The sequence below is a fragment of the Glycine soja genome, chromosome 14, assembly GCF_004193775.1.
Source record: "Glycine soja cultivar W05 chromosome 14, ASM419377v2, whole genome shotgun sequence".
NCBI lineage: Eukaryota > Viridiplantae > Streptophyta > Magnoliopsida > Fabales > Fabaceae > Glycine > Glycine soja.
This window is the reverse complement of record NC_041015.1, coordinates 5,432,776-5,457,587: the sequence shown is the minus strand read 5'-3', so window position 1 is coordinate 5,457,587 and position 24,812 is coordinate 5,432,776. Positions and strand designations below refer to the sequence as shown.

The following is a 24,812-nucleotide window of genomic DNA, read 5'->3' as shown; positions in this document are numbered from 1 at the left end:
AGTTTTTATGATTGTACTTTCGAAACATTTTTTTTTTCAAATACAACACTTATTTTTTTGATGAAAAAAGTATTAATTAAAGTTAATTAATTTAATCACTTTTGTTCTTGATGGATCAAATTCTTGTTTCTTATACATAAAAATAGAGGTAATATTATTATAAATTTTTTTTATATGATAATTATAATAAGAAGGAGGAAGTGATAAAAATGAACATTTATTAAACTTTCCATAGAGATGAAATTCATGGGCGTACTATTTGACAATAGCATCAATTAATAATAATAAGCATTAACTGAACTTGGCTTGTAATACTTTCTTTTTTCAAACTTCCGGGAGACTTAATTTGAATCTATCGTTTCTATTCACACACACACACACACACACATATATATATATATATATATATATATTCAAATAATAATAATTCATTTTTTTCAATAAAAGGCGTTGTATTATTGAAGACGAAGCTGTCGTGGATGGATAAATGTTACAACTCAATAATTAATGCCTACAAGGTTTTTTTTTTGTACACGATCACGAGTCAAGCAAGCAAACAAACTAATAAGGGAAGGAAATAATATTGAAATTAATGTCAATTGAAAAACAAATTTATGGAACCTTATTATATTATTTCTACTCAGAAATTGGTTGAATGTTAACTTTGTAGTTTGCTCAGGCACGTTTCAAAAAAACGTCAAACTGTTACTTATGAATAAATCCTAAAACAAAATACCACGTAATTTTGTTAAAAGAATTAAAAGAAAAATAAATAAATAAACGAATATAATATTTATATTGGATTCGGTTCCTGTTTTGTAGCACTAATAATAAATAAACATGTGGGATCCATTCTCGAAGTTAACCAAAGGTAGACACGTAGCATTCATCTCCTTTTTTTAGTGTCACCATCACTTAGCTGGACTAGATTTGCTCGGATTTAATGTGCTTTTGGTCATGGACTAGTTACATCTAGGAATACGTTTTCTGTTTTGATATATTTGTTTATTATTATTAGAGTTTAATGCGCACGGATAATGAAAAATATTTTTATATTATAATTTAATTATAAATTTTTGTTTAAATTATTTTAAGATAATTATTTTAAAAATAAATAAATTTATTATATATAGTAAATTATGATTGAATAATTATATAAAAAATTTTACATTGATACTGTGTAATCTTTTTCTTTTATTATTATTTCTAGTAGAAAACTTGAATTTGACCTTAAATAAATATATAACGAGTTAACAACTAATGTTTTCTTAAGCGCTATTAGCTTACCTAGTTTGGAAATTAGGTTTTGTTTCTCAAGCTTTGTTGATACAGCAACAAGGGATGCATCACGCATGGCATGACATCCTCAAATGGTGCCTGTGAGACTCAACCACTACCTTTGAAATTTATGTTATATTAGATATGGGGCAAAAGAACGCTTGAGGCACCATGAGGGGTGAGCAGATAACAAAATCAGACATGATTTGATAAGTAGATTGCCACCTAAAATGTCCTCAATTCTCATCATAGATATTTCTAAAGCCATGAATTTCATTAGTCAATCCCCACTTTCGAGGTTCAACAATTCAACCAATCAAACTTTTGGACATGCAGTTTATAATTTATCCCATTGGTCCACTCCACTTTCTAGACATGACAAGGCACATTTTAGAGAACGTGACTTTGATCTTCCTGAATAATAGTATGATATTGTTTTGTGGGAATTCTGTTTAAACGAAAATGGAGCTACTCTCAGAGCTGCAACTTAATTTGAATGATGAACGATGATTTTTCCCCCTAAAATCTCGATTAATTACGGATGAGGCTCAGGAGCTAATTTGGATATTGAAGCTGCATTCTTTGAAATGTTGACTTTAGTCGATTAATATCCTAAATAGTGTGTAATTTCTCTTTACCGACCATATATGATATATGGGCCTTAAATATAGAAATCCAGCCCACATTTACTCTTACAAATTCTACTAATGACAATGTTACAAGTAGGCATTTATTATCTTTGATCTTTGTTTGAGATTTTTAGTGACTTGAGCATCAAAAAATATCTTTGTAGTTGTTTCACCCTGTTCACTTGAGCTCTACAATTGTACAAGAATATATCAGCTCTGATTGAAGAGATCAGACAAATTAGACAAGTTCATTGTACTTCGGTCAAGTCAACTATCTCATCCACTTCAGATCAAAACTTATATTTTACTCTTTTTTCTATGAGAATATTGTCATTTTTCATGTCTTGAATTGAACTTTATTTAACAATATTAACATTTATCTCTTAGTTTTCGGTGGTTTAACGAAGTAATTTTAGTTTCATATCACCTATAGTGATGATTTGGTGTGAACGAACCATTGTGAGGATAAGGTTGAAATGAAACAAAAAGCTTAAGGTAAGCTAAGAACATGAATAAACCACATTCCTATTCCTCGTTGGGCACTTTGGCATACATAGAATTGGATAAGAATATTAGCTACAATAATATTATCCTATCCAAACCTTGGCACAGAATCAAATACGAAGAGTGTCCCAATCAAACTAGCCAAAATGGAGAAAAGGGGTGACCATGTTTAATTTTATGAAGGAAATTCACACGAGTTAGGTACCGTTTGAGAAAGGGGAAAAGAAAAGAAAAGAAAAAACATAAAAGAAGAAGCATCCGTATGTTCTAATTCAAGGAGAAGTACACACGCTACTCTAACATTGATGTAAAGAGTCGCTGAAAAAAATAACAAAAGAAGAGAGAAGACATAACTATTAAGACTCAGTTTAGATTAACTTTTTAAGTTATGATTTTTTTTTAATTATAAAACTCTACAGTTAAAACTTCTTTTAAGACAAAATAATATATTAAGCTTTATCAAGTTTATGAGTATTAATTCATAAAGAAGTTGTAGCTCACCAGTGGTCTGCCATCAGCCCATAACATCCTCTGAAGCTATAATAATCGCTCATGAATTACTGTTACAAATACCCATAATGACAATTAATGGGGATTTAAAGGCTTAGGCTACCATTACAAAATAAGGGAAGCGCGAGTCATTAAGAATCCCAAGGACAAATTTAAGACCACAAATTACACTTTTCTCACTTAAATGTTCCTGGATCAGGTCTCCTAAGCCTCAGATAAAACTTAGTTACATGAATAAAAAGTTAATTGAAAAAGGTTTTTAAAAGATTCAAGTATGCAAGTTAATTTAATTCATTTGTTTTATTTTATTATAAGCTTTTTTTAAAAAAAATGTTCAAAGCTTCAAATAGACTATTTGTTTTTATTCCAGAAGTATGTTGCTACATTTTTAAAGTTTCCACGACTTTGATGATGAGATTGACCGTGGATGTTCCACTTTTGATGATTGCCTAAATATACTATCCATAAGGAATAATGTTGTAAGCAATAATGCTGAAGTGGGGGAATAATGGTTGAAAAACCATTCATCCAAATCCAAATTTAATAAACAATATTACACTACAAAAAATTAATAAACAAGAAAGCGTTTGACGAAGTTTGATTTTACTTCTTACTTGGGAGCATCAGATTCGGGTAGTTCATGTCAAAGACAACTCTATCAGACCACCTTGTTGTTTCTTAATCATTGGCAAGTTTTTTCAGCTCCAACGCTTCCTCCCACGATTAAAAATTTAAGTTTAAATATTTTTTTCCTGTAATTTAATATTTTTATTTTCGTTCTTGTAAATTTTTCTTTTTGAAATCATTTCTGTAACTTCTAAACTTTTTACTTTTAATCCCTGCCGTTAACTTCCATCATAAAAATATTAATTTGCTGACATCATAAAAAAACATATTTAAACATAGACTCTATTACTAATGTGCTGCCAATGCTATGACCTCAGCATCACTACAAAATAAACACTGGAAACACTTGGTGGGCCAGGACATTCAGCTAAGATAATTGGGACAAAGATATTGGCCCAAAGAAAAGGCCTCAGGTTTGAGATCCATTTTGCAAATTTAAAATAATTAAGTGAAGTGGTGGGCCCGAACTTGGCTATTATTTTTGGGCTACGAAAACATTCATCGTCAATTTTTCCTCTTCTTATCAATGAAAACAAATATGATTATATAAGTAAATTCAAATCACAAACCAACCATACATAAATATTAATATTAAAAGGTGAAGCCACACCAATTTGTTAAATAAAAATAAAAGCTTATGCATGGTAATGGGTCCATCAAGTAAAAAAAATAATATCGTGAATGATCCTGCAAGTTTCAACTATATTCTGCAAGTCCAACAAGCTAGTTTTGTACTGATACAGTGATACTTACTCATTGTGATTATTATTATTTCTTTATACAAAATGTTCTATTTTTTTTTTCTTTATTAGAAACAAGACAAGAGATGGTTCAATCATAAATGATAAAATATTTAAGATATATGGGTCCAACCTGTTTCTAAATATCCAGGATCATATAATTACAACTTGAAACCGCCAAACGGATGGACAAATTGTTTCAAAAGAGACTAAAAAGCAGAGACTCTGGGATTGAGTAAGGTTTTTTTTTTTTCTCTCAAGAAAAGGATAGGAAGGGGATGGCAATATTTAATTTTGACGACCTAAACGTTGATAATTTTTCAGTTATTTAACTTGAAGTTGTGATCCACAATTCATTGACGGTGAAACTGTCGTGTGTTATATATACGTGTGTGTCAAAGTCTATAAATTAATTATGTATACCATAGCATAGCGACATTACAATAAAACCGCGGGTAGCATTTTAATTCTTTCTAATATAAACAAGTATTGAAACCGATTAGGTAAAGATCAAATTATATAGTCAAAATCTACATGAAAGATTTTTGTATAACCAATTCTTGAAAGAGAAAACTTTGTATATTTGCCATAAGTCAAACATTATAATTACAAAGAATGTCTCAAAATCCAGTGGCTAAAATGGAGAAAAGGGGTAACAAGGTATAATTTAAAGCAGGAAATTAACAAGAGTCAGGTACTGTTTGAGAACCAGCGATAAAGATATATATTTTTTAATGAAGCAACAGCATCCGTATGATCTAATTTGTGTGGAAGTGCACACGAATGATATTGACCAGATATCTAAAACTTCGAGAAGGCAAAAACATTAGATACGATTTTATTCCTAAAGCAAGTTACCGCATACCTAAAACTTGCATGGCTTTCATGATGAGAATGACCATGAGTGTTCCACTTTTGGTGATTTCCTAAATATACTTTCCATAAGGAATAATGTTGTAAGCAATGACGAAGTGGGAGAATAATAATAGTTGATTAATCATTGGTAAGTTTTATATTTTCTGGTCCAATAGTATAATTTATACTATTGGAATCTTGGTTGTTGCTTCTTGCACCTCCAAGTTGTTTCTTGCATCCCTTTTTGGCTTTTGAAATGATTAATCCGAAATGTAAAATTACATTCCAGAATGTATCCTTTTTTAAGCTTTTGAAATGATCAATAAAGAAGGTAAAAAAAAAATAAAATTCAGAAAGGTTACAGGAAATAACTTGGAAGTGCAGGAAGCAACCTGAAATCTATTGCCATATCGCTGTTAATGCATCACCTCGGCTTAACTCCAAAATCAACAGTGAAAGAAGATTGGCGAGTTGGTGGGCCAGAACATTCAACTTCTTTGGGCTAAAATCAAGGGCCCTAAGAAAAGGAAATTGCTATTTACACTTCTAATGCTTTTACACTATCCTCTCTTTCTCTCTCTCTTCAAAAATACCCTTTGGCTATAAACATGGTGGAAAGGTTGGCTATTCTCGCAGGTGGCATGTGATCTCACAATTTCAGTACTCATAAAGCTATCATCTTTCTGCAAAAATATAACTAACAGTGATGCTTTTATAATCTGAACTTGCCTCTGCATACAAGTTTTTACTTTTTAATAGCAGTCTTGTGGATCCAGTTACATTTTGTATTTTGACTGACTTTGGTACCTCTTAGGTTCTAACCACAAGATTATCACTTGGATTAAGAAAGAAGATGAGATCTTCAAAACATAAACATAAGCTCAAGGAATTTGAACTCGTCACTTTTTATTTAAAAATAAAATAATAAATCATTAACACACTTATTTTGTTTAGTTAGTGTTATAAATACTATTTAAAATATATTATTATTCAAGAGTTATTAATTTTTTTCGAATTATAAAAATTTGTAAATGAAAAATAAAATATTTAATATTTAATTTTACGTGTATTTATTTTTATTATAAATTTTATTTTAATATAAATTAATAAACTATTATATATAAAAATTTGTTCTTATTTTATTATAATTTTTAAAAAATTATAATAAACTAATATACAGATTATTTAAAAATTTATTTTATGTAACTTATACAAATTACATAAATTTAAAATAATATTTAAATAATCTAAAAAATTAAAAAATTATTACTTTTTTATAAATAAAAAAATTGTATTATTTATATATATAAATAAATTACATATTTTTCATAAATTAGACAAAATAATTTATATAAATAATTTACAAACTATTTTTAAATTTTCTTGATTTATATAATCGGTATTAAAAAACTAATTTAGTAACTAATTTTTTTATTGTCAAAACAAAAATATTAACGTGTAAATTTCATAAAAATTTAAATATTAAAATTTATTAATTTTTATAATAAAATAAACATAATTTACATATTAAAATAAATTTACATGTATTGTTTACATATTAATTGATGCAATTATGTTGATTTATATAATTGGAGTAAAAATAATTTATATATTAAAATTAGTTTACAAAATAATTTATGTAAAAAATCTAAAAGATCCTCAAGATTTCATGATTATGTCGAACTTATTCTAATTTAACAAGATATCTCAATATTATACCTTATTAATTTATGAAATTTAATTATAAATGGGTAAAATTAGATTAAAATTATGTAACTATTCAAAATAATATATATATATATATATATAATGATATAAAATAAAATTAAAATATTTATATATTAATTTTTTTTAATTTATATTTTTTATAATTTGAAAAAAATTAATATCTCTTAACTAGTTATACATAGAAAATAATATTTATAAGATTAACTAAATAAAGTAAGTGTCTTAATAGTTTATTACCTTTTTTCAATAAAAAATTATGAATTCAATTCCTATTAAAACATTTTTTATTTTTTACTTTTTTAACTCTTTGTCACATAAACGTTATGTCAATAACCTACATAAATGTCACATCAGTACCAATACATCACATTAAAATCAATGTTGACTTTGGATGGTTAACCGAGAAAATGACCAGAATTATTTATTTTAAAAAATAAGTGAACTAAATGTTTTGATTTAAAAATTAAAAAATTAAAATTATAAATTTAAAATTATAAGAAGATCAAAATTACAATTTAATCTAAATATTAATATGATGACTATTTGATCTGCAACAAATTTCAAGTACTAGACCAATTACAAAAGCTATGAGAGTTAATGTGGAACCTTTGAAATCCATGTGAAGGACCTAACGATTTTATAGTTAATGTGAGCATATTTAACATAGAAACCAAATTATTCAAATGGTCAGTTACCGATATCGATGCTTAACTTGGCACCGTCCAAGTTTACATTAATCATCATCCTGCTATTGTATTCTATTGCTGGAATTTATAAGGTGGCTCAAAATTATCACCCCGTCGTTATGTAACATTTAAACAGAAACATTTGAGGAAAACTGAATGAAAGGAGTACATGAGAAAGTTGTTTATAAAAGTAAACAATTAGAAAGGACTAAAGATCTTTAAAAGAAAATTTGAAAATGCTTCAAGAAAGTCACTTGACACTTAGTTTGGATGAGGTAAATTGCCAAACAACTCAGTTAAGGGCCAGATTAGCCTTCAAGTCACAACTTGGGAATGTTGGTGCCCATCTAACGTGGCAGTCTGAAGTGCTTTTTGCATTTTCATTGTACTTGTGCATTTCAATGAAAATTGTGGTTAACCTAAACACAATTATAAATGAATAGAAATAGTTTTTCAAGTAATCCAAATTTGATGTTGTCTGCTGTTATATGCATATACTTCATTCTTTTCAGCAACTAGGTAAGCATAAAAGACAAGTCACTAAAAATATTTCAGTCTACTCTATTTTCTCAACTTTAACAACATGATGGGAATTGAATAATGCTGAACCATCTAAAGACTTGTCAACATCCTTCCTACACAAGTACACAACACTATGGCCTCCCCATTAAGGACAAATGTCTTAAACTTAGGCACCAATTTCACCATCCAAAATTGCATGCCTAGTTAAAACAATCTCTTTAACAAGATTTCTGTAAGTGAATGGTCTAACAACCGCTCGCAAAAATAGCTCTGGAGGAATTTTGCTCTTCTTAATCTTTTTTCTCCATGGACCAACTCCAATATACTTCCACTCTTCTTGACTGACCTTTGCTCGCTTGCCTCTCAAGGCAGTTTCGTCTCCATCTACTGAGAGCGCTGTTTCTTCCTCTACTTTGTTCATCATAAATTGATTCTTATTCAACTTCTTATTGAACTCAAGAGCCTTCTTTGCCAGATTCTCCATTGCTTCTCCACTACTTAATGCCTTTTGGAACTCCTCATTCCAGTTAAAGTCCTTCTCATCCTCATCAAGTGTATCCTCTTCCATGGCATGAAATTTTCCATCTTCACTTTCTTCCATGTCCATGACTAGATCTTGGTCTTCATCGCCATCATCATCATCATCATCAATCAGCTCCTCTTCATCCTCATCGTCATCGGTAATGTTAGTATCATCATCACTACCTTCATCCTCAATCCAATCTAGAACTTCAGTTTCATCGGGATCATCAACAATAGCATCATCTTCTTCATCAGGAGCATCACAACCCAGCTCCATCTCTTCCAACTTAGCCTTCCACTCTTTAGTATATGGATGCAACAATTCCACTGGATGATTTTTCAACAGAAACTCCAAACATTTTGACTTTTTCTCATCACTCAATTTCTGATATGCATTCACCACATCATCGACAAATGCCTTTTGATTTACCTTCACAATCTTACACAATCCACCAAAATAAGTACACAACTCAACACTACCATCATCATTCTCTAACTCAAAAAGAAAATCCTGTTCTGTTTTAGGATTCAGAAATGGAATTATTGGCTTGAAAAAGTCATCCTGTGGCTCAAACCTACACTGGAAAACTGGCTTCTTCACATATACAATATCAGGTCTCATCCATGCAGCACATTGCCCTATCGATGACCTAGCCTTGTTCCCAAGTCTACCCATCAAATTCCACTTATCTAATCTCTGCTTACCAGCTTCAAGCACTACTTCGCTAACTAACGTCCATTGTTGCCAAGGAAGCTCTGAAATTCTCCATCTTGGGTGCCTTACAAATACCCAAAAATACTTTAATTTACTTTGATCCAGCTGCTTCAATTTTTCCCCATACTCTTCAGCCATTTCACCTTGTTCAATCTGCTCCCACTCCTCATGGTCCTTCACTTCACTGATTATTGTCACACACTCATCGGAGAACCGACCCCGAACTGGCTCGCCAACAACAACTCCACGCCAAGAATAGGGTCCATATTGACCATATTTGTACCAATCATACGGATGACGTAAATTTGGGTCATCCTTCTCCATGAACCGGACCATTCGATCATAGCCGAGGCCAATTTGTTGGAGCTCATCCTCGGTGAAGTTATCGGGATAGTTCCCACCCCCCTTTGGGTTTTTCAGCCGGTAGAATAGAGACTCGGCGTATTTCTTGCTTCTTGCCCTGGCATTGCGCTTCAACCGTCTCCGGAACTCGGCATTGCCTTCAATTCGACCGCCAGAGGAGCCAGCACCACCAGACTTCTTGCTACGGCCAGCATAAGATCTGAGGTCCCTTGTGCACCATGAATTCTGCCCCAAAATTGAGAATTCACTAATTGTTTTAGGCCTTTGGGAGAATGAAACAACTGCAAAGCGTTTCTGTGATTGGAATTTTAGGTTTAGGGTTTTGTGCAAAGGTCTAAGGGGAGAAAATTGGAGGTAGGTTGAAGATGGATTAAGTGTTGTGGGCAAGAATTCACTTCTAAAATGCCTGAGATCCATCTCAAAAAGCATCCACCACGATCAACTAAACACCTAAACAATATCAACACAAATTAGTATTTCACACTAGAAAAACGAGAAATGTCACTCATCGAAACAATATCAGCACAAATTCAGTGTTTCAAACTTGAAAAACTAAAATCATTACTGATGGGTAGGCACATGAAGTATCAAAATTTTGCAAAATTAATCAGCAAACCTGAATAAATAAAAAATAAAGAAGGAAGAAATGTAATCAGAAAAAGGGTTGTCTCCCCCAACCGTTCACTTCTGCTGCTATATGTAAACAAATGGATAAAACTCAGAAAATTATCCAACCGATACCGTACCACACAGTGTAATTAAGTAAAAAGAGAGTTTTTTTGCAAAAACAAAATGAAAAGAGGGCGTTAGCGGTGTAGAAGAAATGAAGAAATAGAGAACAGAGTGTACCATAATAAAAATAAGATTGCTTCCACTCTTCTTTGCCCTTGAGCAAGACAAGTAAGAGAAGGTGTTGTGGCTGCTAAGTACTAACAGATAGTATTTCGGAACGCTACAGCTTCGGGGCAAATGAAGAACATGACTGGAAGACTGAACGCTCGTCCGAACATGTAAAAAGATAAATAATAATAATAATTGTAAAAAATGGAAAAAGATTTTAACAATAATAACATAATTTATTTTTAAAGACTTGTTGTAATTAAAAAAAAAATAGTCACTTTTATCTATGAATGTATAATCTGCTGATAAGTGTGTCCCTAAAAAATAAAGATTTAGTCCTCGAAAGAATAAAACATCTGACAAATATATTCGACCGTTAACTTCCATCAATCACCACCGTTAATAAAATAGCTTATGTGACACAAATGTCAAATTTGTCAATGAAATTAGGGACATATTTATCATATAATATTTTTTTTTACTTTTCGTCTTCTCACTCCGCCGCTAACAAATATGTCTTGAAATATGAAAATACAAAATTTAGTCTCGAAAAATATAAGAAGTGTCACAAATATATCCAAACGTTAATAGTAGATTGTGACTAATTATTATAATTTGAAAAAATTTATAATGATTGTTGCAAAATTTTTTTAACAAACTCGTAAATTAAATTGAGTCTAAAAGAAAAAAAAAAGAATTCTCATTTTATAAACTATAAATAAATTTTTTTACACTTCCATGCTTGATGAAAGGTTGAAGTAAAAAAAATGCTTATTGTAAAACATTATAGTTAAATTAGATCCATGAATAATTTTCAGGAAAAATTGTAATTGTAATGACACTTTTAATTTATAAAAAACACTCACCTTTTTTGGAATGATTTTTTTTAAGATTATGATTTGCTAGATGATCAATCAATAAAAAATAATTGTGTATGATTTAATTTTTTTAAAAAAATCAACAAATTTTTGTTATAATTTGTAATTTGATGTCATTAGATATACTAATAGACATTCATATTTGTAAATAATTAAATAAATATTATTTGATTAAACAGAAACAATGATTTTTTTATCGTTTTACAGTGAATTTTTTTTCCTGTGTTGATAGCATTTATTCAAGAGTGAACAACCAAAGAATTGATTTTTTTAGTTGAAGAAAAGTAAGAAGAATTCGCCAAAACAATAAAAAATCACTTCTATTGGTAATATTTTATGCATGTTTCATCCGTTGATGAAACTTTAAAATTATATAATGGAAAAGACACTTACCGGTGTGATAATGCTCTCCCAAGATTTTGTCACAATAATTATACATATTTTAAAATTATAATAATTAGTTACAATCTATTATTAATGTTCGGATATATTTGTTGCACTTTTTTACACTTTTTGGGACTAAATTTTACATTTTCATCTTTTAGGGACGCATTTGTCAGCGGAGTGGAAAGATGAAAAGTCAAAAAAATATTATATGGTAAATATGCTTCTATGCTGGCAATTAGAGATGACTACGTTGATAATCATTTCAGTGACAAATTTGTTCCTCTGTGCCACCTATGTTATTTTATTAGCAGTGACAGACGAAAGTTAACGGTCATATATATTTGTCGCACTTTTTACACTTTTGAGGACTAAATTTTGTATTTTCATCTTTTAGAGACGTATTTGTCAGCGAATTACATATTTAGGGACAAAAAGTGACTATTTACCCAAAAAAATATTTTATAATCAAAACAAACTTATGCAAAAAAAATTATTTAAATAAATTGTAATTCTGCTACAATAGTTTTGCTTTTGGTATTCCATTGTTAAATAAAGGATAAATAGTTACTTTTGTCTTTGAACATATAATTCGTTGACAAATGCGTCTTTTTGAAAGATGAAAATACAAAATTTAGTCTCCAAAAGTGTAAAAAGTGCGATATATATATCTGATCGTTAACTTTCGTCTGTCACCATTAATAAAATAGTTTTCGTGACACATATGAACAAATTTGTTACTAAAATGATTGTCAAGGTAGCCATGTTAATTAGATTGGAAGAAAATGTCAGTAAGATATCATTTTTGGATGTAAATATCATTAATTTTTTGTTGGACAAAAATGTCAATATTTTTTTATTGGAGGAAAATGTCAATAATTTTTTTGGACCTAAATGTCAGTACGTTTCATTGGACCAAAATGTCAATAAGTTATCATTATTAGACAAAAAATGTCAGTATTTTTCTATTGGACTAATTTTTTAGATCCAAAATTTTATTTCATATAAGAATAAAATATAACTTTAGGGTATATTTTCACAATTTTTTATCATCACAAGCATAACATTACAATAATTACTTAAAAAAATATATTGGCAAACATAATAATAACGATAATATTAATTATCAATCATAATTTTTCTATCACAATAAAAATTATTCAAAATAAACATTGTACTAATTTATCAAAATAAGCATTCTAACGGTGTATCAAACATGACAACCTTTTCAAAATTATAATAATTAGTCATAATCTACTATAAATAAAATATAAATATGTCTCATTTCACTTCTTATGAAGTTCATGTAATTCGATTGGTTCTTGTTATGAGATACTCCATATGAGAAAATTTGTCTTAGAGGCCTAAGTGGAGGTGGTTGTAAGACAATTAACATTAACTAATCAATTATATGTAAGAGTCACTCACATTATCTTGATAATTATTTTAGTGACAAATTCGTTCACGTAAACTATTTTATTAATGATGACAAACAAAAATTAATGTATGAATATATTTGTTGCATTTTGTACACTCTCAGTGACCAAATTTTGTATTTTCATCTTTAAAGGATAAATTTGTTAGCGAATTACACATTTAGGGACAGAAGTAACTATTTATCTTATTCCTATTCATAAAGAGTGAAAAGACGAAAAGTCAAGAAAATATTATACGATAAATGTGCCCCTGTGTTGGCAATTAGAGATGATCACCTTAACAATCATTTCATTAACAAATTAATCTCTCTATGTCACATAGGTTATTAATGGTGACAAATGGAAGTTACCGACGAGATATATTTGTTGCATTTTTTACACTTTTGAAGACTAAATTTTATATTTTCATCTTTAAAGAATACATTTTTTAATGAATTATACATTTAGAGATAAAAGTGACTATTTATGTTAAATAAATGTATCTTACTTGTTTTTCTTTATCAACGAAGAAAATAAGAAACAAACCGTCCAAAGGGAAAAAAAAAAAAAAACTAAGAACGGATGTAGACTACACCCACTGCGTCTGCTAAAACAGAAAGTTGCAGATGCTGGGGACGAATGTAAACTACACCCTCTGAAGGAGAGCAAGCCACCAAGCGACGAGTCCTTAGTAGGTGCTAGATGATGATTACTGATAAGAATTTGATATGTTGACTGGATCTGAATGAGCGTGAACCACAAACTCCATGCTGTATCTTCAAAGAGCTCTACATTGCGGCTTTTCCATATGAACCAGCAAGTACACGCAAAGAGGACTCCATGATGCTGCTGAAGTTGGGTCTTATACCAAGTGCCACCATCCATCGAGAAAAAGCGTGATGTGTTGCCAAAGCCAATTGATGTCCAAATTTGTTTTGCCCGAAAACAATCCCGCAGCATATGAGTTAGTTGGTAGGCTATTGTGAAGAACTAGCCAAGATAAATGTTTGATATTTTCTGGTATGTCAAGCTTCCAGACCCAGTTCCAGCTCTCAGTAAGTATTAAATTGAATAACAGGCTCATTAATCAACCAATCATAGGCAGATTTGGCAGTATATAGGTTCCTGAGGGAGATGGTCCCCAAATGATCATATATTCTGTGTTTCCATCAAGAGTGATAGACAACATTTGTTGTTTTATATGGTTAGGAATAAAAGACTAAATCAAACTCCAATTCCAACATCCATTGACAAGGACGTCTTTTAAACGGAGTTGTGTGTCATTCATATTGATATAATCTAGTTGAGTGCAAATTGGCCCTTCATCCAACTCGATACTTGAAAGCTGTCTTTGGCTCATCAAAAGCCTTTATAATAGATTTCCATGTATAGGAGCAACCTTTGGTGTTGGTGGCAGTCAACAGATTATTGGAAGGCAAATATTTATCAATTAGCAGGTGAATTGCTAGCTTGTGCGGATCATGGAAGATATACCACACGTGTTTTCCTAGGAGTGCCACATTTGATTCTCGGCACATACCAATACAAATGAAACCACGTATACTTTTGTCAATGCTATTACAGATTCCCTCTGGTAGCCACATGTTATGCATGACAAGTTGGGATAGTTGAGAGGACTATTTTGCCAAAGTAACTCTTCCTGCCCAGTTAAGCAACTTGCTCTTCCAGCCTTGTAATCTACCATGAATTCTATCAAGAATGAAAGAGAAATCACTGTTCTTCACTTTTCCGGTTAGTAACGGAAATCCCAAATATTTACCCAAATTACTAGTATTATGGAAACCTATAATTGAGGTAAATTTTCCAATTCTTCTCCTTGGAATATTTTTTGAAGCAAGGAAAATAGATTTATGCATATTAACTTTCAACCCCAAGGCTAAGCAAAATTGATCCAGAACTTCTTTCAACATTTTTACCTGACGCATTTATATAGCTTCAACCATAAGGAGATAGTCGTCCGCAAAGAAAAGATGGGATATAGGAGGACCATTATTAGAAATATGAAATGGATGCCAATCCCCCTTGCCTACTCTTTCTTGAATCATGATAGCAAGTTTTTCCATACAAAGAAGGAAGAGATATGGGGACATAGGATCACCCTACCGAAGACCCCCTTCTAGGAACAAAGAAGTCAAGAATTTCACTATTCCACCATAGGGATAAATTAGTAGTAGTGTAATTCATGTTAATAATATGCTCCGGAAAGCCAAAATCAGAAAGAGTAATTTTCAAGAACTCCCAATCCACCCTATCATAAGATTTCTCAAAATCCAATTTGAACAGAAGATATCCTTTCTTACCCTTTTTTTTATGCATGTGATGAAGAACTTCTTAAGCAATAAGGGCATTGTTTGTGGTTCCCCTCCCTAGAATAAAATTGCTCTGAAGTGGGCCAATCATAGAATCCAAATGAGGCCCGATCCTATGCACTAGATAACTTTGAACAACACATTGCTAATTGGTCGAAATTTCTTTAAGTGTGTTTGGACGAGGAAATTTAAAATTCTGACAAATTTAAAATTCTAAGAATTTTAAATACTTCGATTGAAATTCTTTTATTTTCAAAATTTTGTGCTTTGGATAAAAAAATTAAAATTGTGAGGGTAAAAAAAAATGAATGCAAAGAGAAGAAAAAATATGATTGATGTGCTTTCAAAGGAAAGAATACTGATGTGACATGGGGAGTCGCAGGGAAACCAGAAAACAACGGCATACATCACCACACCCGATCACAGCATTCAGTCAACGACGCAAGACGTAGCATAAGCCCTTCGTGCCAACAAGCATCTTTGCCGCGTGATGGGCAACGACGGCTGTTCCCCTGACTGACGAGTGCAGTTCTACGTACCCCCTATGCCTGCACCCGATCAATGCTCTGCGAGCTCAAACAATATTTCTTGAAGAAGAGGATCATCGGCGTAGGGGAAGAGTCACGAGTTTAAGAACGAGATTTCGGGAACGTTCAAGTGGAAGACAAGATGAAGGTTATAAAGGAAATACGCAAACGTTTTGGAAAGTTCTTTGATCAACAAGAATTTTAATTTCTCACCTTTTAGAATGAAATTAAAATTCTATATTTTTAGTTGTTTAAAATTCTGTTTTAAAATTTTTAAAATTTAAATTATGTATAAAATTACTCACAAAATTATCTATCCAAACGCACTGAGAAGTTGGACTATCAACCTTAGGAATTGGCACAATAATAGTATTTGCAAGGTCATGAGGAAAGTTACCAGAAAAAAAAACATTACTCACAAAATTGCAAATATCATGACCAACCACATGCCAATGTTTTTGGTAAAAAATAGCTTGAAAACCATCCTGACCTGGTGCCTTGTATGGGTTCATGGAGGACATAGCATCTCTGATTTCTTCATTGGACACCGGAAGAAGAAGGGTCTTGTAACACTAAGTGGAAATTTTTGGAATATCCTGAAACACAAGGCTAGAGGGAAAACAAGTATCAGATATCTGGAACAACTGTTTGAAAAAATTATTAGCATCATTTCTGAGTAGCAAGCTATCTGTGCACCAAATACCATCAATAAATAATCCCGTGATCTTATTCTGTCTTCTCCTGATAACCGTTTGAGTACGGAAAAATTTTGAATTTTTATTTACAAATTTTATCCAATTCATTTCTGGAATCACAGTAGCTCCTCTTGCGCGCTAAAACTTCATTATACTGACATTGAAGGCGCTTCTCAAAGTGGAGTGGACAAGGTCAGAAGTAATTTTTTTCATCAAGCTTCATATGAACCCCTTTAATTCTGGCCTCTGGTTCTTTTTTCCTTTAATTTTTTTGTCAAAAATGCCTCTATTAAGTAAATATCCTTCTCTAAAAAAAACTAAATATTCTAAATTTACATATTGTTCTGATAAAATACAAATGAAATTTTATTATAAAAAGCACATGATTATTTTAAGCTAAAAATATGATAAAAAAAAGTAATAATTTTTTGATTCATATGAAATCTAAAACATAGGGTATTTACTGATCAGTTTGGTTCAGATTTGTGAAAGAATAACATCCGAATCAATTGATTTTAGATTTTGTTTAGCCTAACCCGAATCAAACCAACCTGATGATGAATGGTTAGGTTTGGATTATTAGATATCTAATAAAAACAAATAAATTTTGAAAAATTAAAAAATGACATGTATTTGTCTCAAATTTGACAAATAATGCTATCATAAAATATTATAAACTACATATTTGAATGTAATAGAATTATACTAACTAAATAATAGCATAAATTATAAAAAAATAACACTTGACCGATTAAATCATAAAACTCTATCTATATATAATAATAGAAAGGAAATAAACTAAATTAGTCAACATAAACATTGATTTTAATGATAAATTAAAGTGAAACACAATGAAAAGATTAAAAAGACGCATGATAGTATGAAAGTTAAGCATTAAAAAAATAAATGTATAATTAGTTTGGCTCAAGTTGATTCTAATTTTAATTAGTTTGGTTTGGATCCAATTCGAACAAGAAAAAAATCCAAATCAATCTAATTGATTGGGTTTGGATCATTGCATTCGTCCTATTGAACCGAATTAATGAACACTCCTACCAAAACATAATATATAATATTTTATTTTTTAAAAGGTAATACATAATATTATCTAATTTATTATCTGATATGTACTTAAAATTGAATAGAGTTAATGTATATCTTATTCTATTTTAACATATATCTTGGTCACCAAAAGACTCTTATATGAGTAATTATTTGATGATTTTAAATCATTTATCCATATTCCACCAAAAACAAAAATCATTTATCCATAAATGTTTATCTAATACATGCTTTTTTTTAGTTATCCAACACATGTTTAAAGTTTAAAATTTATATAAAAAAAGAGTGACACTTAATTACGTGCATGTAAATAATAACAGAAACCTGAAACCACAATGACCCAAAATCAGTTGATAATTTCTTCTTATAGTATTCAAGCCTTCCCACGTACCTTAAACTTTTTCTCTACTGTATAAGTCATAATTGTGCAGAGAATGGACATAGTCAATTTAAATACAAAAATGTTTGTATTATACTGAAAAATATTTTTTCTTTTAAATCTGTTAAATTATACCTCTTTCATGATTTTAAATATTATACTCCTTATTCTTTAAATTTTATCTAAATTTAAAAATACTTTAGGCAACCCGCCCACTTTTGGTAATAAATGAAAATCGTGAAGTCTTGCCACACTCTGTAAATAGCGTATTTTTCAACAAAAAGGAATAAATATCCATCTTTTTTGGTGTTATATTAGGATATTTTAAAAAAATCAAATAAAATCTTTTGTTGCTTTGACGTCTGGAAGCATTGGAACTACTACTAAAAGAAAATCAAACATGCATGTAGTATGCAATTCAATGAGGGTGAGTAGAGTAACGCATGAAACATATTACCATTGGTTACAACAAACTGAATAAGTCATGGATTTATGATTATCCACGCTTATTTTCATAGCAAGTTTCCATAAAGTTAAAATACTCAACAGATCTAGGAGTGAAGTGGAGAGAAACCCCCAGCCACGAGAGATGGTGAGAAACAGAATACAAACCTGTTTGGATAATGATATCAAAATCCAGAGAAAGCACACTATGCCTACCCCAGCTGCTCTGGCGATCTGATGTCAAGAACCAGCAGACAAAACCAAGGAAGTGATATTTACACTTGCATCGTCCTCCTATTCTTCTCTACTAAAATGAGTGTGACCCTATTCTGTTGATTTCCCCATTGCAGAGATAAAAAACAAGAAAGTGAGCTAGTTTGCATTAACGAAGGTGCTTATCACAAACCAAGACCCTATAACTTGCATGAGGACCCTCAGCTGTATCTCGCAATGACACTTGCCAGCCCATAGCCTTGCCAATCTCTATAAGCTCATCCATGATGGCAAGAGTATCACGTATGTATGCTCTTCCACCGGGCCTTAGTATCCGATCCATCTCAAGCATAATTGATGACAAATTGCATCTGACAAGAGAAAAATGCAACAATAGTAAAGAATCACTGCAAAAAGCACTAACAAGTTACAACACACAAAACCAAAAACAAAGTAAACTTGAACTAGTTATGTGCAATAAGCATTGATGAAGTCATAATACATGCTCTAAATGAACAATGAAGTATGAAAATACAAATATAACTTATTTCTAGATGGACTTTAGATGAATATTACTAAGGCATGCGTGTCTGAATTTAATAACATCAATCTATGCTTAGAAGATTACTATGCATGGAAGGATGAGTAACAGATCAGATATCCAATCCATTTTACTCTGCTTGAGAGAAATAATATGTAGAGTAGTGAAGTATGCTTCCTAATCCTATGGACAGCAGATCAAAAACAAAAATAAACGGACAGAAAAGGAGGTAAATATCTGTCGAGCTATCTCACAGGTCAACCTGACATATTTTCAATACACTACTCATTTTTTGTTTTTATCAACACAAACACAAAATTACCCATAAAAAGATAGAAGAGCAACGAAAGGAGAAAAGGTACCTTTTCTTCTCAACAGAAAGCAGGTTTGCAGCATGCAGTAAATCATAGGTTCTCGGGTAGGTGTCAAATGGTTCACACCTGAATTAGAAATCATAAGAGAAATATTACAACTTTCTGACACTGACACATTCACAAAATATTGGTACAGGTCATTAAGTATGTGTTTAATAAAATATTAAATAAGTTCAATAAAATACCAGTCATGCATAACTCCAATCAGCCCACGGTCATATATGACAGGCAAGGTGTTTGGACCACTAATAGGAACAACATTCATAACCCAGCTGTCCATACTCTGATCAATCAGTGCAGCTGCAAATCTGTAAAGCACGCAAATATATTGAAAATACTAATCAGAAAATCCTAAATTCATATTATAACAAGAAAAAGGAAATAGGATAAAGACAATACCCTCCAAAACCAGCTCTCATGTCCATAACATTTCTTAATCTCATCTTCTTCCAGCGTAAAGCACGTACATAGCCTCCTATTATCTCATGCCAATATTTTGATTCTGCCCTAAAAAGCTCATTTCTGGATATGAAAGCATCAAATTTTATGCTTTGAAGCCTATCAGGTGGTGTATGCAAGCGTACAGGCCATCGGGCAACATTTGCTCCATATCCATTCTCAGGCAATTGAGAGATGCATGGTTTTAGATTAACATACCTAAATTAATCAAGCAAATAATGAAATCATCAATATTTGGGATTGTCATTTTTTGATAAAGCACTGGTGCACGATAAGCTATCATGATTCATGAAGCTTGGACCAAATTGTTCAATTATTAAAAACAATATAACTTATCAATATTTTTCCAACGGTGGGCATAATGTTAAGGGTCCATAATTTTGGTGCATGCTTTGGTAATTCACCTAAAAGGTAAACATATTAAAGAAAATATATATTGAATATTAAAAAAATTCATATAAAGGCCTCAGTGAAATTGTTGATAATGGAATTCTAGCTAGTTTATCATCAAAATGAAATTTCAATTTATTTCCCTATAACCCCAAAAAAAATCGTAGTTCCTAACCTCAGAAGCTCTATCGCATAAGATGATGATAGTATGGAAATTTTACATATGTTCAATCTGTCATGGCATTAATCATATAATCATCTGTAGATCAGGAAGGCCAGAACACAATACCAAACATTGTCGGGGTCATCACTTTGGTCACACAGTGGTGGTTGAGTTCTTGCCTCACGGTTTAGATAGCAGCTATTTTCAGAAGGTTTCTGCCATATTGCGACATACCCATCTTTTTTCAATAACTTCCAGCATAGACGAGTAGTAAGATTAAGCATCTCTGATGATAACAAATAATTTGGATGGTACACCATGTCAGAAAATGTTAACATTAATACCAAGGTACAAAACTAAGCAATCGATAAATACAATAACTCTACAGCTGAAAGGCTTCAATGAATTTAATTTATGAATGGAAATCAAGCTGAATGATACCTTTCCATTGTTCTTCTAAAACTTCCTCATGTTTATAAACCGGTTGGGCAGCCCAAACAAAGTACCCTCCTGCCCTTAGCATCCTATTAACTTCTAGCAGCAAAATACCATCTTCACCACAAGTAAAAAAAAGAGGTGTCAGAAGAAATTCCAAGTGAGCAACCAACATAGAGATTGGAGGAGCACATTGAAATTGAAGTAATAAGATTTAACGCATTCAGAAAAGAGTCCTGCTCTCCCCCGCCCCCCCTCTCCCGGTCTCCCTCCCCCTTCAATTCCCTTTTTACTATCAAGCTAACCACTGTATCAGGTTAAAATTGCTATCAAATCTGCATACACAATAACTAGCTATTATTTTTCTTAGTAGGAAGGAAACTTATAACTAAATTCAACATGCACTCCCACTGGTCAATTAGCTGCTGGAGATCATACCATCTCGAGTCCAATTAATTCTACAGCGTGAACAATGTATCAAGTCAAAAGCTTGACTTGGATATAATAAACGCTTAGTTGCATATGCAGCCACCATTGCCGGCACACCACGCTCAAGAGCAAACTGGATCTGATTCTCATGAACATCCTTGGGAGCAACAGACATGGTTATGACATTTCGCGATAACAAGTATGCGCCAAAACTAGCTACACCACAGTCGACATCAAGAGCAACTCTTATATTCTGCCCAAACTTAATATCAGGAACCATCTACAAAACCATGACATAAAAACATCAGAATCATCAAAGAAGATGCACCTACACCTTCCTTAAAAGCAAAACCAAAGCATATAATATATATCAACCTCAGAAATATGGTCTAAGTATTGATCTGCTCCATGTATAAATTGCGTACCACCCCCAGGAAACCTGAACTTATCCTTGCCTCTGGTAATCCAGTTTTGACCCCCTTTATCTTCAACAAGACGAGTGTGAGGAACATTATTGTACCAGACCTACAATAGCAAAACATAACATTACATTAAGAAACCAAGGTACTAGCATCCCCACCCCACCAAAACAGAAAATCGAGTAAATTCTAAAAGTTAGTCATAAAAATGTTACTTATATAAGTGCAGGTCTGGGAACCACTCTTTTTTAGAAAATAATCCTTTTCTTTTTTAAAAACTTTTCTCAAAAAATCCAATAAAAAAATAAGAGTTTAATTTATATAGTGCCAATAAACAATATTTGTATAAAGACATCTAATAAGAATTCACTTTATCACCACATCATATTAGTGAGTAAGATGACAATGACATGATAAAGTGGTCAAATGTTACTAAATGTAAGTATAACCATATACTCCTATATATATTAAGAATTTAATTAGGAGAGTAAATAGTAGATGCACTACCGTCTTACCTGTATAAAGGCTGTCATCTAACCACAAAACTACCATTCACAGAGCAGCATGTTTGCTGACTTTTTATTATAACCACTTTAAAAGTCACATCAACTATGATTTCTGATTGACATTAAAATCCAATTAAAATATGTTAAGATATGAAGATTCACTACTAATTAGAATCGCTTTGACTTCAAAACAACTAACTAAGCAGTGATTTAAATGATGGTTTAAAGGATGACAATGCATGGCAATTAAACACGTAAAATTAAAAACAGTAAAGCATTAGCAGTAGTAGTTAATATAAAGTGATTCAAACAAAGACGCACTAAATTGGTACCTCATCGCGGCTTCTGGGCCACGGAATAGGAGGACGGTATCCCTTAGGCGGCGGAACCAAGCAATTGAGTCGTTTCCCCTCTTCCGGACAATGCCTCTCGAAATTCTCCCCTCTCTGCGTCGACTTGAGTCTCCGAATCGCGCCGGCGTTATCCAAACACGGTATATGCTCGCTCATGCCGCGCGGACACATCCCGAACTTGCTCACAGCGATTCTGGGAGCGGAGACGGAATCCTCGACGACGGTGTCGTTTCCCCAATCCTCCGGCAACCCCTCCTCGAAATGCCCGATCTCGAAGTCGTCGGACATGGTGCCGTTGTCGTTGAGGATGCCGAAGCGCTTGATCGTGTCGAGAAGCTCCGGCGGAGGGGGAGGGGGAGGAGGTTGTTGGGAGGGGTTGGTTTTGGGGGTCTGGGCTTCGATTAGCGCGGCGACGTTAAAGAATTGGTTGAAGTTGGGGGATATGGTGACCTCGGCGGTGGTGGTAGTGGAGACGGCGGCGGTGGTGGCGGAGAAGAAGATTAGCTGCTGGGAGGAGCTGTCGGAGAAGTGCTTGCCGACGAAGAAGAACGTGAAGGCCACGAAGAGGAAGAAGAACGCGATCTTGAGAAAATCGCCATTGCTGGAGATTGAGGCCTTCATGATGAATCCAAACGATATCGTTTCGATGAAGAGGAAGGGAAGAAAGTGTGATATGAAAGTGATGATAAGAGTAACAGATTGAGTTCAATAAGTGCGCCGCTAGGAATACCAGAAACCAAGTAGATTTGTTTAACCGCACCACACAGCAGTAGTAAATTAGAATTTTCCTATACAAATATCATTTATTCAACCATCACAATATTTATAATTTTTTTTAATATTTATACATTTTAATCTTCTTAGTTATTTATCTTTTTCAATATATCATCTTTTATCTTTAAAATAATTTAAATAGTTTTTCTCTTATATTATCAATAACTAAAAATAATAATATATCCCAATTTAAATTATTTATTATAAATTTAAAATATAATTTATATATTTATAAATATTATTATAAATTTTAATTATATAAAATTAAATATTTATCATATATCATGATTACGAAAATAATAAGAATATGTTATCATCTTTAAACTCAAAGTAAATTTTATTCTATTTTAAGTTTTATCAAATTTTATTATTTTAGGATATTATTTTTTATAACATAAATGTAATCTTCACATTTAAATCAAATAAAATATTGATTTTACATTTTTAAATGAATTTGATTTATTTTAAGGTCACTTTGTTTCTATGATAAAGTAGATTTAATTTATATAATTAAGTACTTGTGTATAAAAATTATTTTTTCCCGATACTTGTTGAAATTAAAATACTTGTTATGAAATTGCTTAGGAAAATAATATTTATAGGAAAAATATTTATTATTATGATGTACATCACTTTTATTTGGTTTAACATAGGTTAAAAATCAGATTATAAAAAAATTTATTCTTACATTACAAATTAAAATTTATCACTCTCTCAATTATATATTTTTAACACTTTTTTTTTCTTTGAAAGTGCATTTTCACACATTTTCTTAATTATTAGGCAAAAGATATTTCTCAATCACCTCAAACAAATCAACCACAATTCATTTATCGTCATACATGAAGGCATATGCACACATGCATGCACATCTATAATTTTCTTAGTTGCCTATTCATTTTAAATTAAACATAATTTTATGTCACAATTTAATTAAATTATGCATAATAAATATAAATAGACCTCCATTTATATATTATATCTTAACATTATCTCTCGTCGATGTGTTACTTAAATTATTTTTAATTTTTTTTAGACATTCAAAATTAAGAACCAACTTTATTATAAATTCACGACATAAAAATCCATGAAGCTTTAATTAAACAAAGTAGTATCTCTAGCC

At 31.5% G+C, this 24,812-nt stretch overlaps 2 protein-coding genes across 2 annotated transcripts; both read right to left on the bottom strand.

Moving 5' to 3' along the window:
* Nucleotides 1–7,993: 7,993 nt before the first annotated feature.
* On the bottom strand, nucleotides 7,994–10,674 carry LOC114384990. The gene is made up of 2 exons (XM_028344883.1): nucleotides 10,529–10,674; nucleotides 7,994–10,129 (listed from the first exon to the last, which is right to left on the bottom strand). The coding sequence occupies exon 2, from the start codon at nucleotides 10,106–10,108 to the stop codon at nucleotides 8,246–8,248; it is 1,863 nt and encodes a 620-aa protein (XP_028200684.1). The 5' UTR covers nucleotides 10,109–10,129; nucleotides 10,529–10,674; the 3' UTR covers nucleotides 7,994–8,245.
* Nucleotides 10,675–18,617: 7,943 nt separating this feature from the next.
* LOC114384899 (probable methyltransferase PMT11) lies at nucleotides 18,618–23,650 on the bottom strand. The gene is made up of 9 exons (XM_028344728.1): nucleotides 22,895–23,650; nucleotides 22,013–22,162; nucleotides 21,647–21,917; nucleotides 21,215–21,325; nucleotides 20,900–21,059; nucleotides 20,161–20,418; nucleotides 19,947–20,069; nucleotides 19,750–19,827; nucleotides 18,618–19,217 (listed from the first exon to the last, which is right to left on the bottom strand). The coding sequence occupies exons 1-9, from the start codon at nucleotides 23,534–23,536 to the stop codon at nucleotides 19,016–19,018; spliced, it is 1,995 nt and encodes a 664-aa protein (XP_028200529.1). The 5' UTR covers nucleotides 23,537–23,650; the 3' UTR covers nucleotides 18,618–19,015.
* Nucleotides 23,651–24,812: the final 1,162 nt, after the last annotated feature.